Source organism: Tachysurus vachellii, chromosome 20, assembly GCF_030014155.1.
Source record: "Tachysurus vachellii isolate PV-2020 chromosome 20, HZAU_Pvac_v1, whole genome shotgun sequence".
Lineage (NCBI taxonomy): Eukaryota > Metazoa > Chordata > Actinopteri > Siluriformes > Bagridae > Tachysurus > Tachysurus vachellii.
Genome location: NC_083479.1, coordinates 4,766,096 through 4,778,796, shown reverse-complemented (window position 1 = coordinate 4,778,796; position 12,701 = coordinate 4,766,096). Strand labels below are relative to the sequence as shown.

General features: G+C 41.5%; 1 protein-coding gene across 2 annotated transcripts; it reads left to right on the top strand.

Annotated features, from left to right (window-relative positions):
- The first annotated feature begins 589 nt into the window (after positions 1 to 589).
- On the top strand, positions 590 to 11,984 carry mfsd14ba (major facilitator superfamily domain containing 14Ba). 2 transcript variants are annotated; one of them, XM_060896312.1, is made up of 12 exons: positions 590 to 874; positions 2,197 to 2,295; positions 2,378 to 2,440; positions 2,524 to 2,651; positions 3,508 to 3,622; positions 3,715 to 3,933; positions 4,313 to 4,426; positions 5,245 to 5,316; positions 6,521 to 6,633; positions 7,045 to 7,142; positions 7,338 to 7,492; positions 9,421 to 11,984. In XM_060896312.1, the coding sequence occupies exons 1-12, from the start codon at positions 791 to 793 to the stop codon at positions 9,631 to 9,633; spliced, it is 1,473 nt and encodes a 490-aa protein (XP_060752295.1). In that variant the 5' UTR covers positions 590 to 790; the 3' UTR covers positions 9,634 to 11,984. The 2 variants fall into 2 exon arrangements, with proteins under 2 accessions (XP_060752295.1, XP_060752294.1); XM_060896311.1 differs by having other exon boundaries at positions 9,418 to 11,984.
- Positions 11,985 to 12,701: the final 717 nt, after the last annotated feature.

Genomic DNA, 12,701 nt, shown 5'->3' with positions numbered 1-12,701 from the left:
AGGTGGTTACCAGCAATGAAATAAAACTGTCCCAAAAGATCATCTTACTTTAGTGTGGCCTAAATTCATAATATTGACACTTTTGCTGAGTTTGACTCTGTAGGATCTACAATTGATCTACAATTGATCTACGATACCACAGTTGTTCAATCTCAACAGTTATTCATGACTGCTATTTTAAAAATCATACCTGCTTTATTTTCCTTAAAGCTATTAAGTGCTATGTGGTGCACTGGATGGTGCCTGGGGTGGCAGAGCTTATTTTAAGGGTGACTGCTGCCACCCTGTGCCAACCACATGCCCACACCCATGCTGTTGTCATGCAGTAGGCTGTCATGACGGAAACAGAAAACAAGAATAAACTTTTTTGGCGGTAAGAGTCATGTTTGGACATGAAGAAAACGCAGAATAAGTAACTGTGAGGCGTTACAGCGAGTAAGAGCTGAACTCAGATCAGCCCACAAGGCTGGCTGTGTACAAGCGTTACCTTTCTCACAGACTTGTGAACTGATTCAGGAACAGCTGTGGAGTGTTGGCCGCACGGTGGAGCTGTTTCTAATAATAATCCTCTCCACCACGGGAGAAAGCCGGGATTAAAATAAACTGTACTTCCGCTGCTGATCTAACGTTCCTGCAACCATCTCCATTTTACAGCTGAACTGAAACGGACACTGTACATGTTAAAGAATAGCCTACAGAGGCTAAACACGGAGGAATCCTGGAAGGAGCCGGAGGAGAGAAGATATGCACACAACATGGCTTTTATGTCTCTCATTTAAGATGTGATGACATGGCTCAGGCAGGGAAAGAACCGAAACGGACTAACCGTGTCGTGCTGGTCAAGAGAATAATAAAGAGCGATGACAACAACCCGGTAAGCGAATATAACCATGTTTTATTAACCTTATAATATCATTTTATCAATGTTTATCAACTGACAAGAAAGTGTAATCTGTCATGTTACTGGTTAGCCTGATTGCTAGCCAGCTAGCTTAGCCGATGCTTTAGCCGATTCTACCCGTTTTCCGGATCATACAGCCTTTTCGCCTAATAAGCACCTGCAGAGCGCTGACAGAAAACGGAAATGTCCAATCTGAGGTGCTGTACCGCACAACACTAGCCAATTACAGTAGAGGAGGCGGGATTTGCCGGAATACGGGTTGGGTTGAAAATACGCGGATGATCTGTTTCTTCCATCCTTGCTAGCTGATGCGCTAGCTAACCTGTAGCTGTGTTTAAATAACAATTTCCCCCATACATAGCTAAATGAATGTGGCTGTTTAATACCCAAATACCAATAACGTTAAATATTATCACACAAATAGCCTGTTAGTTGATTTATTAGCTCTGTAATGTCACCATTTTGGACATTTGGGGAAAATGTCAGCAAAACATTGCTCCAGTGTAGACTAATATGTTGTGTTATGTTACACATATGTCATTATTTCTGAAGCGTTTGATATCTGTAATAATATCACAGTTTATTTTGCTGCCCACACGCGTTATCATTGACAACAATGCTAGCGGCTTTTCGACTGGGTTACGTAACAGCTACAGCGATGCTTGATTCATCCTGTTGTCCAAAGGAACCGATTCTTTTTTTAACGAATCAGTCGAACCGATACCTAATGTACTCTGATAATGTTCTCTAATTTACCCTCATGTTCTCATGTTTATTATGTTTTGTTGCACATATTATTCACTGGCAGAATAATAGTAGTTTTATTTCTTTCGTAACGAGTCAAATTATGAGGTTTTTATGAAAAAAAAAATTTTTTTTTGGATAGTTTAGTAAAATGTTGTTAGTTCATCAGGTTTACAGCTAATCTGGTTTATTTTGGTAAATATAAACAGTGAAGTACAGTTTCAGGGGAAATAAAAAGTAGGTTAAGTTACCCAGTAATCATATAAAACGAATCGGGCCATACTGTAATTATATGATAATATTTTAGTAATAATCTTTTTGATACACTTAGTATTCTGGTGGCACTACGTGTAGTTTTAATGTGCGTGTAAGTCATGTGTATATACACAAGATTTAGAAAAGCAGACGTCTGTAATGGTCAATTGTCGTCTTTTGTTAATTGTGACTACCACCTTTTTAGAAGTAGTGCTTGTTGTTCCTGACTAATCAGAAGCTGTTTGCAGCGTGCTGGTAATCTTCAACGAGTCATCGTTTATTTTTTTTTTCTTCAGATGCAGCAAGGAATCGGGAAGCCGAGTGTGTACCACGCAGTGGTGGTCATCTTCCTTGAGTTTTTTGCCTGGGGGCTGCTCACCACACCGATGCTTACCGTAAGTCTGTTTTCCTCCACTAATTGTTTTTCATCTCAGCTCTTCACTACACATTACTGACAAGCTCCCGTTTTCGATTTAGGTTCTACACGAAACGTTCCCCCAGCACACGTTCCTGATGAACGGCCTCATTCAGGGTGTGAAGGTGAGGCTGAAGGGTGTGAATTATTTTTAGTGACTACCTCTGGTGGCTAGTCTGTTGGCTTAAAGTGTGATTTGTGTCTCCAGGGCTTGCTGTCTTTCATGAGCGCTCCATTAATCGGAGCGCTATCAGATGTCTGGGGCAGGAGATCTTTTCTGTTGGTGACGGTGTTTTTCACCTGCGCGCCTATTCCTCTGATGAGACTCAGCCCCTGGTAGGTCTCTCTCTCTCTCTCTCTCTCTCTCTCTCTCTCTCTCTCTATCTCTCTCTATCTCTCTCTCTCTTTCTCGCAGAATCAAATCTAAGCCTCTGTAAGTTGTTGGATTTTGGACTCTCCACCATCCAGTCCTAAGTAATCAGACCCTCCATGATTGTGCGATTTTGTGATTGCTGAAGGATTTTCCACAGATTCGGGCTAAGGCGTGTTATATGACGTCATCACAACAGGCATTCAGCCAAAACACTCTTCGGTCCGCAAGCGTAGACAATGAGTACAGCTATTAAAGTAATTGCATGTGTCTTCACTGGTAGTAGTTCAATAGAAGAATCTTGTGCTTGGACTTTCCCCAATTTTAAAGTAGTTTTCTGCCAAAAAAAAGAAAATCACATTTTAAAAGGTTTTTTTTATTTTATTTATTTAATTTTTTTTACACTTTTTGGCTGCAGCAATCACAAAAAAGTCTTCAACCATAATATCAGGAGAAAACCTCATAAGCTCCACCCACAGGCTATAGAGCTTCCGATATCTTTTGTACACCGTTTTGGCATCAAGCTTCAGAATACCGAAGACTGAACTCTCCTCAGCTTCCTGAACATTATTGCATTCTGCTTTTGGTCTGATGTCAGTCAGATCAGCATCCTGTAGTCTTATGTTGTTTACATTACATTTTTTATTTTGTGCTTCCTGTACTAACTGTTTTGAGTGGATCGTACTCATAGTGGATCGTACTCATACTGTACCCTTCAAAAACGTAGTCTAAATGTAAAAAAAAAACAAACTACATTCTTTGTATGGATGTACAATTAGTTTGCTGTATTTAAATATAAGGTTCTTTGTTTTGAATTTTCAGGTGGTACTTTGCCATGATCTCAGTGTCCGGGGCTTTCTCAGTCACCTTCTCGGTCATCTTTGCGTATGTAGCAGACGTCACCGAGGAGCGGGAGAGGAGCACCGCGTACGGACTCGTAAGCAACCGTCTCAAGCTCTGCGAGGCTTTCCCTACGATTCCATAATAGGATCATATGCTGACTCGATAAGGCTGTCGCTCTTGTTCTAGGTGTCCGCCACGTTCGCAGCAAGCCTGGTGACGAGCCCCGCAATCGGTGCTTACCTCTCAGCCAACTACGGAGATAACCTGGTGGTCCTGGTGGCAACGCTCATCGCCCTGGCGGATATCTGCTTCATCTTGCTGGCCGTCCCTGAGTCGCTGCCCGACAAGATGAGACTGACCACGTGGGGCGCACCAATCTCCTGGGAGCAGGCCGATCCTTTCGCTGTAAATCAGTAACTTTTCTCAGTCCTCCTTTAATGTGATGATTCTGACTGTAAAGAGCAGCAGTCGAGGCTGAATGCATGTTTTTCCCCAAGGAACGTCATGTTGGTTGTAGCCAGTAGTGATACATAATCCAAAAAAAAATCGCACAATAACCGCAGTGATCCTGGCAGCTGTTATGACTCGCATATGATCAATATTTACAGAATAGCTTCAGCTTTATTGCTAACATGTTGGCAGCCTCTTAAATGCCCTCTAGCCGTTAAAAGTTTTAATTGGCTCGCTGAAACACGAACGCACGTCGGTGCCGTTTCCGTCACGGCTTCGCGAAAGATATTGGACCCGTTTGATCGCTTGGTAATGATTTGTGCTTTCGTTGCAGTCTCTGAGGAAAGTGGGCAAGGACACGACCGTGCTTCTCATCTGCATCACGGTGTTTCTGTCGTACTTACCAGAGGCAGGCCAGTACTCCAGCTTCTTCCTGTATTTACGACAGGTGAGCGTCAGCCTGATACTTTGATTAATGTATGTTCGTTCTTAGCGACAGGAGTGCAACCCCCTGATATGGGGCCTGATGGTACTTACTGTAAGAGCTCAGTTTTACATCTGTTGTCACCGCAATGACCTCATAATTAGATCACCGACTGCTTCTGCTATTGCCTTCATCTGGCTTCCAGTGTGAGAGAAGAAACCTCTCTCTCTCTCTCACTCACTCACTCACTCACACACACTCACACACACACACACACACACACACACACACACACACACACACACACACACACACTCACTCACTCACTCACTCACTCACTCACTCACTCACTCACTCACTCACACACACACACACACTCTCACACTCACACACACACACACACTCTCACACTCACACACACACACACACACTCTCACACACACACACACACACACACACACACACACACACAGACACACAGACACACAGACTCACACACACACACTCACTCACTCACTCACTCACTCACTCACTCACACACACACACACACACACACACACACACACACACACACACACACACTCATTCACTTGCTTGCTCGAGTGAACCATGGGGTGGGTGTACATGGATTGTCAGTGGCATTATAGATTTATACCGGTTTCCGTTTTCTTTCTTTTGAATCGGATCTCGGTGACATTTTTCAGTTCAAAAAGATTTTTCTTCCAGGAACAACATGGGCTATTATCGGTCTATAAGAGTTTGTATAAGTGTCTTGATATTCCCTTAAGAGCGCTAATACACGTCTCCATCTCTCCATCTCTCCCGTTTCTTTATATCACAGGTCATTAACTTCTCACCTGCAACTATCGCCGTATTCATCGGAGTGGTGGGGATCCTATCCATCGTGGCCCAGGTACATAAATGAAGAGAATTCTGTGTGTGTGTGTGTGTGTGTGAAGGGTTTTGTGCTGTCTCATTGTCTGAGAAAGTCCCTCTTTAATAAGCTGCAGTGGTAATAGAATCGTGTTCACTGATGGCCCAATATCGCACAAGGTAAACTTTGACTCCGTGAACAGACAAAGCCATTTTTACAAGATTGGAGTGCCGTAGCTGAGTGATGGCACACGGACGGAAATCTATTGAATAAGCCAATCCGGGAACGCTGCGCTGTTCCAAGACCGTCGCTTAGTCATTGGAGTGCTGCTCAAGCGTGTCTGTAAATGAAGCAGTAGTGACTCTGGCAATGAAACAAACTGACAGAGGGGTATTAAAGTTGTGCTGATAAAAGCACACACGCACCCACACCGGTGTTGCGGACGTCCGGGTCGTCCTGCGGAACACGTTAATATTAAAGCACATCATCTTACATCGTTAGGCATTTTTTTTTCTCCCCCACAGCACTGCATAAAACGGAACCCGCAGAACAAATGCCGATTTTTATTAGACATCTGTGTTTCGCAAGCAATACACAAAGTGTCGCTGGGTTTAATGTGTCTGATTTATAACCTCGGAAAAATCTCTTTTTTTTTTTTTTTCCTTTTTTTCCCCCTTTCGTTCTCAAACTGCAGTGCCGCTCATAAGTATTCGTAATGTAGATGTAGGTATTTATACATTATGTAGTGTTTAAACCTGAATAATTTCGAAGCATCATAATCTGATAATTAGGATAATAATCAGAATTTTGTCCATTTCTGGTTCAGGAACAGATCTATTTATATTGACTGCATAAGACTTTAACTGCACACCAGTGGCCTGCATTCAGTACTTATGTGACTTATTTAGGGGGTAAATACTAACTAACAAACACAACCATAACGCTTGTTATTTATATGCAAAATATATATATATATATATTTTTTTTCTTTCCCCACTGCAGTATTATTTTGTGTAAGGTCATGTTAGTTGCAGGTTGCAATGCTCCAACATGTGGAAAAGATCGGGGGGTGAATATTTATGCTCAAGCAGCGTATTAACCGTATTCGAGGCGAGTTCTAAATCTGAAACATCCTAAATAATAGATAGCTAATGACTTTTCACTGCTGTCTGTAGCCACCGAGCTAAGCACCGGTGAGCTTCCACAAATGGCTAAACTGTCGTTTCGCTTGACCTCCTGACAGACACTTTTTCTCACGCTGCTAATGAGAACCATTGGGAACAAGAACACGGTTCTGCTGGGCCTCGTATTCCAGATCCTCCAGCTGGCGTGGTACGGCTTCGGATCAGAACCATGGTGAGTGAATCACACACGCTGTGCAGGCTGTGCATCGCTTAGAGACTCACTTCAACAACGAAATCCAGTCATTGGTCGATGCGACGATTTTTAATAATATCATCTTCACTAAATCAAATTTCATTTCAGAGTTTATTTACATACAACATGCTACACAGTAACTGACTCCTCTCTCTCATTATGTCTGTCACCTGCCTTGTAGCGTCTGACTTTTTTCTTGACTCCTAATCCTGCGACACTTTAAACACCTCAGTGATTTTACAATTCTGTATTCATTTCTTCGGTGTATTGTTGTGTGCTCCTCTGGGATTTAACTCAGATTTAAAGCTGCGTATTTGGAGCACGAAGGGCGACAGGCACTGACTGTGTGTGTGTGTGTGTGTGTGTGTGTGTGTGTGTGTGTGTGTGTAGGATGATGTGGGCGGCCGGAGCAGTGGCAGCCATGTCCAGCATCACCTTTCCTGCAGTGAGTGCACTCGTATCTCGCAGCGCTGATCCAGACCAACAAGGTGAGTCCATGCTTCTTTAGCCTTGTTGTTTTGACTGATTTTAAAAAAACAAAACAAAAACAAACAAACATCCAAGCTAGCACTTTTTATATTGTCTCACAACTTTGGAATAAAATGGAGCCTGAGGAACAGCAGTTATTCAGACTGATAGAGGGAGTAAGTGTACTAACTAGCTGCCCCTTGCTTTTCCTGTAGGTCTAGTGCAGGGAATGATCACAGGCATCCGAGGCCTGTGTAACGGCCTCGGTCCGGCGCTCTACGGCTTCATCTTCTTCCTCTTCGATGTGGAGCTGAGCGGAATCGCACCCATCCAGACCGACTACAACATCCCTCTTCAGACTCCCAGTGAGGTGAGTGCTTGGCAGACGTTTCATACAGCCTCCAGAGGATAAACAATCCGCGTGTGGATGGAGAGAAAGTGTACATTTTAGGCCGTTGTAACAGTCCCTGCCTGTCACAGGGTTTTTTGTTAACAATTCATCCTGACCAGTAGGGGGACACATAGGGATATGTCCTGTAGGGGATAAAAAGGGAAATTGAAGAGTAAAAAGAGAGATCATGTTTGAAGCTACCTTATGCTCTGTGGTGATGGTCATCTTAACCATGCTTTGAGAAACTATTGTTTTCCTGCTCCAAGAGGGTTATTTTGCTCATCAGCTGGGACTATGTGTGATGGACAGATATGCAGCTTATTGGGCTGAAGAAACTCTCTCTGGGATTTAGTTGGATTCTATGCCACAGGCCTTAACATCCAACGCCTTCTTGTTCATCCACAGATAAGACTGTTTTTCTGTTTACTGGACTGTTTCTGATCTCACCTGTAATAGTCTTAATGCCTGTTTGCTATATATTGAAGCCTATGCTCATGGAAGTCTTAAGGAGTTGTATTTATGTATATATTTGTGTGATTTGACAAGTTCTGGGATGTGGATACGTTACACATGTAAATATGTTGAATACAAATGATGCAAGCAACAAAAGAAATGATCCCCCTTGTAATTTCTTATAGCATGAACAGTGCAAAGTAACTGAGACTGTTATACCGTCAAGGCCTCAGACGTGTGCTGATGTTTTTATCCGCTGATGATAGATTTGAAGTTTAACTGAACAAACGGTGAACAAATCAAAGTCGTCGGTCAACCGAATAAAAAGCCCAGCATGAGTATATTCTGGCTGCTTTCAAGCCTAATAATAAGAGAAGGCTGGGTTTGTTTGCACCCCAAATTGTAGCCCACTCATGGCTAGCTTTCCTATTTTATTAACCATCCTAAAGCTTTTTAATCATGTATGATAGAAACTTGCTGAGCATTTTAGGAATAAAATTTGAATCCTGTATCATATCGTTTAGAGTTCAGAGTGAATGCGTATGAGCGTGTATGTTTGTTTGTTTACTCGTCCCCCACCCCGTTCTTTTGCTCTGGTTTCCCCTCTCAGTCCAAAGACCTGCTCTGTAGGATGATGGGCATCTCTAGATTGTCCATAGTGTGTGATGTGAGATGTACACCACCTTGTGCACTCGAGTCTCCCCTGAGCTCCAGGCTGCCAGGCCACTTTCCTCTGAACATGCGTTTGGTCCCAATTCACTCCTAAATGTCCTCTGTGCAAATTGTGCAACATGTAATTTATGACATGCTTGAAAAGGCGCAAACAGAAACTCGCTCAAAACAGAGGTATGTTGGGACTTCGACGGATCGTCCTGAAGATCTCGCACCTTTAGAACCTCGTTTGAGAATTTAGCGTTTATAAAAGTTACACACACCTGAACATGAGCGTCGGAACCATTATATGTGGGTGGGACAGAACCCCAATAAAAGACCACCCACTTTTATCGTCTTTTATTCAGCGCATATTTCTTTTTTTATTACTTTTCAGAGCACTAATAAATTAAACGCCATTCCGTGTTTTACCTACAGCATTGACCACGCTCCTGCTTCCTGAAATCCATGGGCGTCGGAACCATTATATGTGGGTGGGACAGGACACGCCCACTTTTTATTTGCTTCCGACACCGATGCAGCTGAATGGTTGTGAAACAGATGGTCATTAGAGGAGTAGAATTCATTCAAACAAAACCAATAATAATAACTCAAGCACTAATATATAGTGTATATATAAAGCATCCAAATAATCGATAAAAAATATCCTTGCTTATCCTTAATGTTATTGTAAGAAGGAAAGCGGCTGCGTGTAAGTTTCGATATCCGTGTGCCATGTAAAGAAAAACGTCTCATCACAAAAAGCCTCTCTGACAGTTTGTCTGATGTTTGTTTACCAGAAGGTGGCGATACCAGGTCCTCCCTTCCTGCTGGGCGCATGCACGGTGCTGGCAGCCTTCTTCGTGGCGCTGTTCATTCCAGAACGAACAACAGCGGGCACCAAGTCGTGCCAGGAGCTGAAGAGAAGCGGCAGCCTGACAGGAGCGCACGCCAACACGCCGCTTCCGGGCAGCGACGAGGACTTCGAGCCTCTTCTGGAGGACAGCACTGTGTGACTGTGTGACCGTCAAACTTTCCTCCAGCCCTCGGAGGAAAAAAAAAAAACAACCAGTGAGCAAAAGCCCCCACAAAGCCTCCCAGAAGAGTTTTATTTATAATTAGGTTTTGTATTATGTTTTAATATTAACGCGGTTCGTTGTTGAAATCTTTTGTTTTAAATCTCGAATTTTGAACCGAAGTTTTCCACGCAACATTGCGTTTCAATTTTTGTTTCTTTCCTTTTGTTTTTTTGTTTTTTTTTTTTTTTTTTGTAAAAAATTTTTTTTTTTGTTTTACTCTATTTTGCCACAGCTAAAAGGGCTCGGATGTGCTGTAGCAGAAATGGAGTGAAACCCTGCAGTGGGGCAGGTGGAAAACTTAATGCTTTGTGTTTCTAGATGCAACGTTGAGTCAGGTTTAATGGGCAAAGTGCAGTAACGTGAATCGCTTAACTTTAGACTTCATAGATCCTTAAGTTTACTGTGTTTTTGGAAAAACGCTCAGATGGTTTTTAAGCGATTAGAGCTCTCTGTATAGCGGTTTCTATGTAGATTTCTCATCTTTTGGATTCAGAGCCATGAGATTTGTGCGATCAGTGATGAGATTGTGAGTGTTTTTTATTTTTTTCTTTTCTATTTTTGTTTATTTTTTTTTTTTAATTTTTTTTTTTTTTTGTGTTACCAAGCCTTAAAGCTACATATCCAGTGAAATAGGACTGTAGGAATTTAACGTATTATTTATTGACGCAGACGAGTTTGCGGAGCGTCGTGGGACGTCGTCAGAGCCGCATCTTTCACTTGACGTGTCTTTTACGTTGACAGTGTTACGTCGAGGTGAAAAGGTTAGAAGGACGGTGCTAACGGAGGTACTGATCATGACGCAATTACTGTGAGGCGCAGGTCAGTCGTGGTCAGTGAGGCACTGTTTTTAGGAGGGTAAAAGTTTCTATGCAGGAGTTCTGAGCATTTAGTGCTATTTTTTTATTTCTGTTTATTTACATTTGGTTTAAAAGCCATTTTGCGTAAAATATGATTTAAAAAAAAAAATAATAATAATATTGTTTTTATACTTTTGCAGGGATGTGTGTGTGTGTGTGTGTGTGTGTGAGTGTGAAGGTGGCTGGCTGGGTGTCCAAAATGTAAAAAAAGAAAAGAAAATTCTGCATGCTGTTTGTTTACTTAAAAAAAAAAAAAAAAAGAAAAAAGTGTTCTACGACTATTTCGGGAACCGCATGCAGATTTTTCTTTCAGTCTTGTTTTCTTTTCCTCCAGAACCTCTCTATGATCCCATGGATGTGCAGAACACGAGCTCGTTCTCGTGCACATCTTTTTTTTTTCCTTTAAAATGGAAAAATTCCATAAGTGTCACCAGCTACCTCTTCTTTTCTTCTTTTTTTCTTTTTCTGAGGTTCTGAAGATACGGAGTTTACTGTTTCCTCTTAAAGCCCTCCTGCTCCTCCTCCTCCTCCTCTCTTTCCCAGGATAAATTTTGAAAAATGTAAACCCCCCCCACCTTAGAAATAACCTACATTACCAAACAGTATTTTCGAAGGCCACACATTCCATTTGCCCACAGAAAAAAGCTTTTAGAGCATTTGCAATTAGTAGTGACCACTGAGGACTGGTTTTGAGCCTGGTATGGGTTTAATGTGATGCCGTTTCCATTTCGCAAGCTGTGCATTGACATTTGTGGTGTGCCTCTGTTTGCCTGTTGAACAGTTAATTGTGCAGTAGGCAGAAAAAAAACCCTCAGAAGGCGTTTGTTAACTTTCCGACGGTCATTTTATAGTCACACCGCTTCACATCACCGCCCTCTTAAATCGTGACGAGGAGAATTTTGGACATTTACAGTTACACAGCGTATAACTTTCAAAGCTTTCAAAATACCATAAACCGGCCAAAGGTTTAGGGGCGGAGCTTTGCACACATAGCTGGAAATAGGGGCGGGTTCAAATCTTCACCCCAAACTCCGCCTATTAATATTTTATTTAAAAGAGGCCTTTCTTTCCTAATGCATGTTCTATCCAACAAAACATCACGCTATGTCTTTAAAACGACAATTTCTTGTTGAACAGGCAAAAAGAAAAAATAAATAAATAAATAACCCGCTCAGCATGGCACCCAACACTCCGACACTGAATAATTACCTCACTGTTCAGTGTTAGAAGTTACAGAAATAAACAGTCATTTATTTCCTGGATCCAAAATAACCTGGGCATTTTACATTTTTTTATGCACAATTTATTTCTTTTGTGCGTGAACACAGAAAGCAGCTCAGACACAGTGTTTTTGTTTTTTTTTTTAAATTCTGGACCTTTACTAATCAAATATCACGTTAATAAGACTAGTCATAAATTACATTATATAAAAATATGGATGCTTTTATTTTGTGTGTGTGTATATACACACATTTTATATATATATATATATATATATAATATATATATATATATATATATATATATATACATACACATATATGTGCATATACATATTATATATGTGTATATACACACACACAAATGTTATGCGTCATTAAAGGCGATGATTTGTACTCATTTACCTGCACTAGCTTACGTTTTAGAGTTAATAAGGAATTCAGTGCAGGTATAAACATCAGTACAAATACAAATAGACCTGAACGTTATTTTTATCTTTATATTACACTCCGATCTGATTAGCGACTGAACCACGGCTCAACAGTCTCGCCTCGAGTCCCGAGCACTAACGCTACCATTAACGTCTCTATGCATATTTAATGAGGGGTCCTATATAACGGGATCAAATGAAACCCAGGTTGTACATTTTTTGATCATGGAACTGAGGAAACTTCACCATTTGTCACAATTTGTTATGGAAAATCTCAACTCGGATGTCACAAAACGTTACCTCGCCACATGCTGCTGTTAAAGGGTTACAGGGTTCGAGAGTAAATTACGCGCACGAGCGAGTTTTTCTCTTTTTTTTTTTTCCTTTTATGGCATCACCGAAATTCTTTATACGTTCACAAGACCATAGTTAATTTGAATGAACAACTGGTCTAGCAGCTCATCAGTCATAACCGCTCACTACTACTTGCAACTCTC

Excerpts from the sequence above, each read along its gene's own strand:
- mfsd14ba (XM_060896311.1), top strand. The coding sequence starts at position 791 with ATGGCTCAGGCAGGGAAAGAACCGAAACGGACTAACCGTGTCGTGCTG. Across the intron at positions 875-2,196 it reads AGAGCGATGACAACAACCCG|ATGCAGCAAGGAATCGGGAA; the intron begins GTAAGCGAATAT and ends TTTTTTCTTCAG. Across the intron at positions 2,441-2,523 it reads GCCTCATTCAGGGTGTGAAG|GGCTTGCTGTCTTTCATGAG; the intron begins GTGAGGCTGAAG and ends TTGTGTCTCCAG.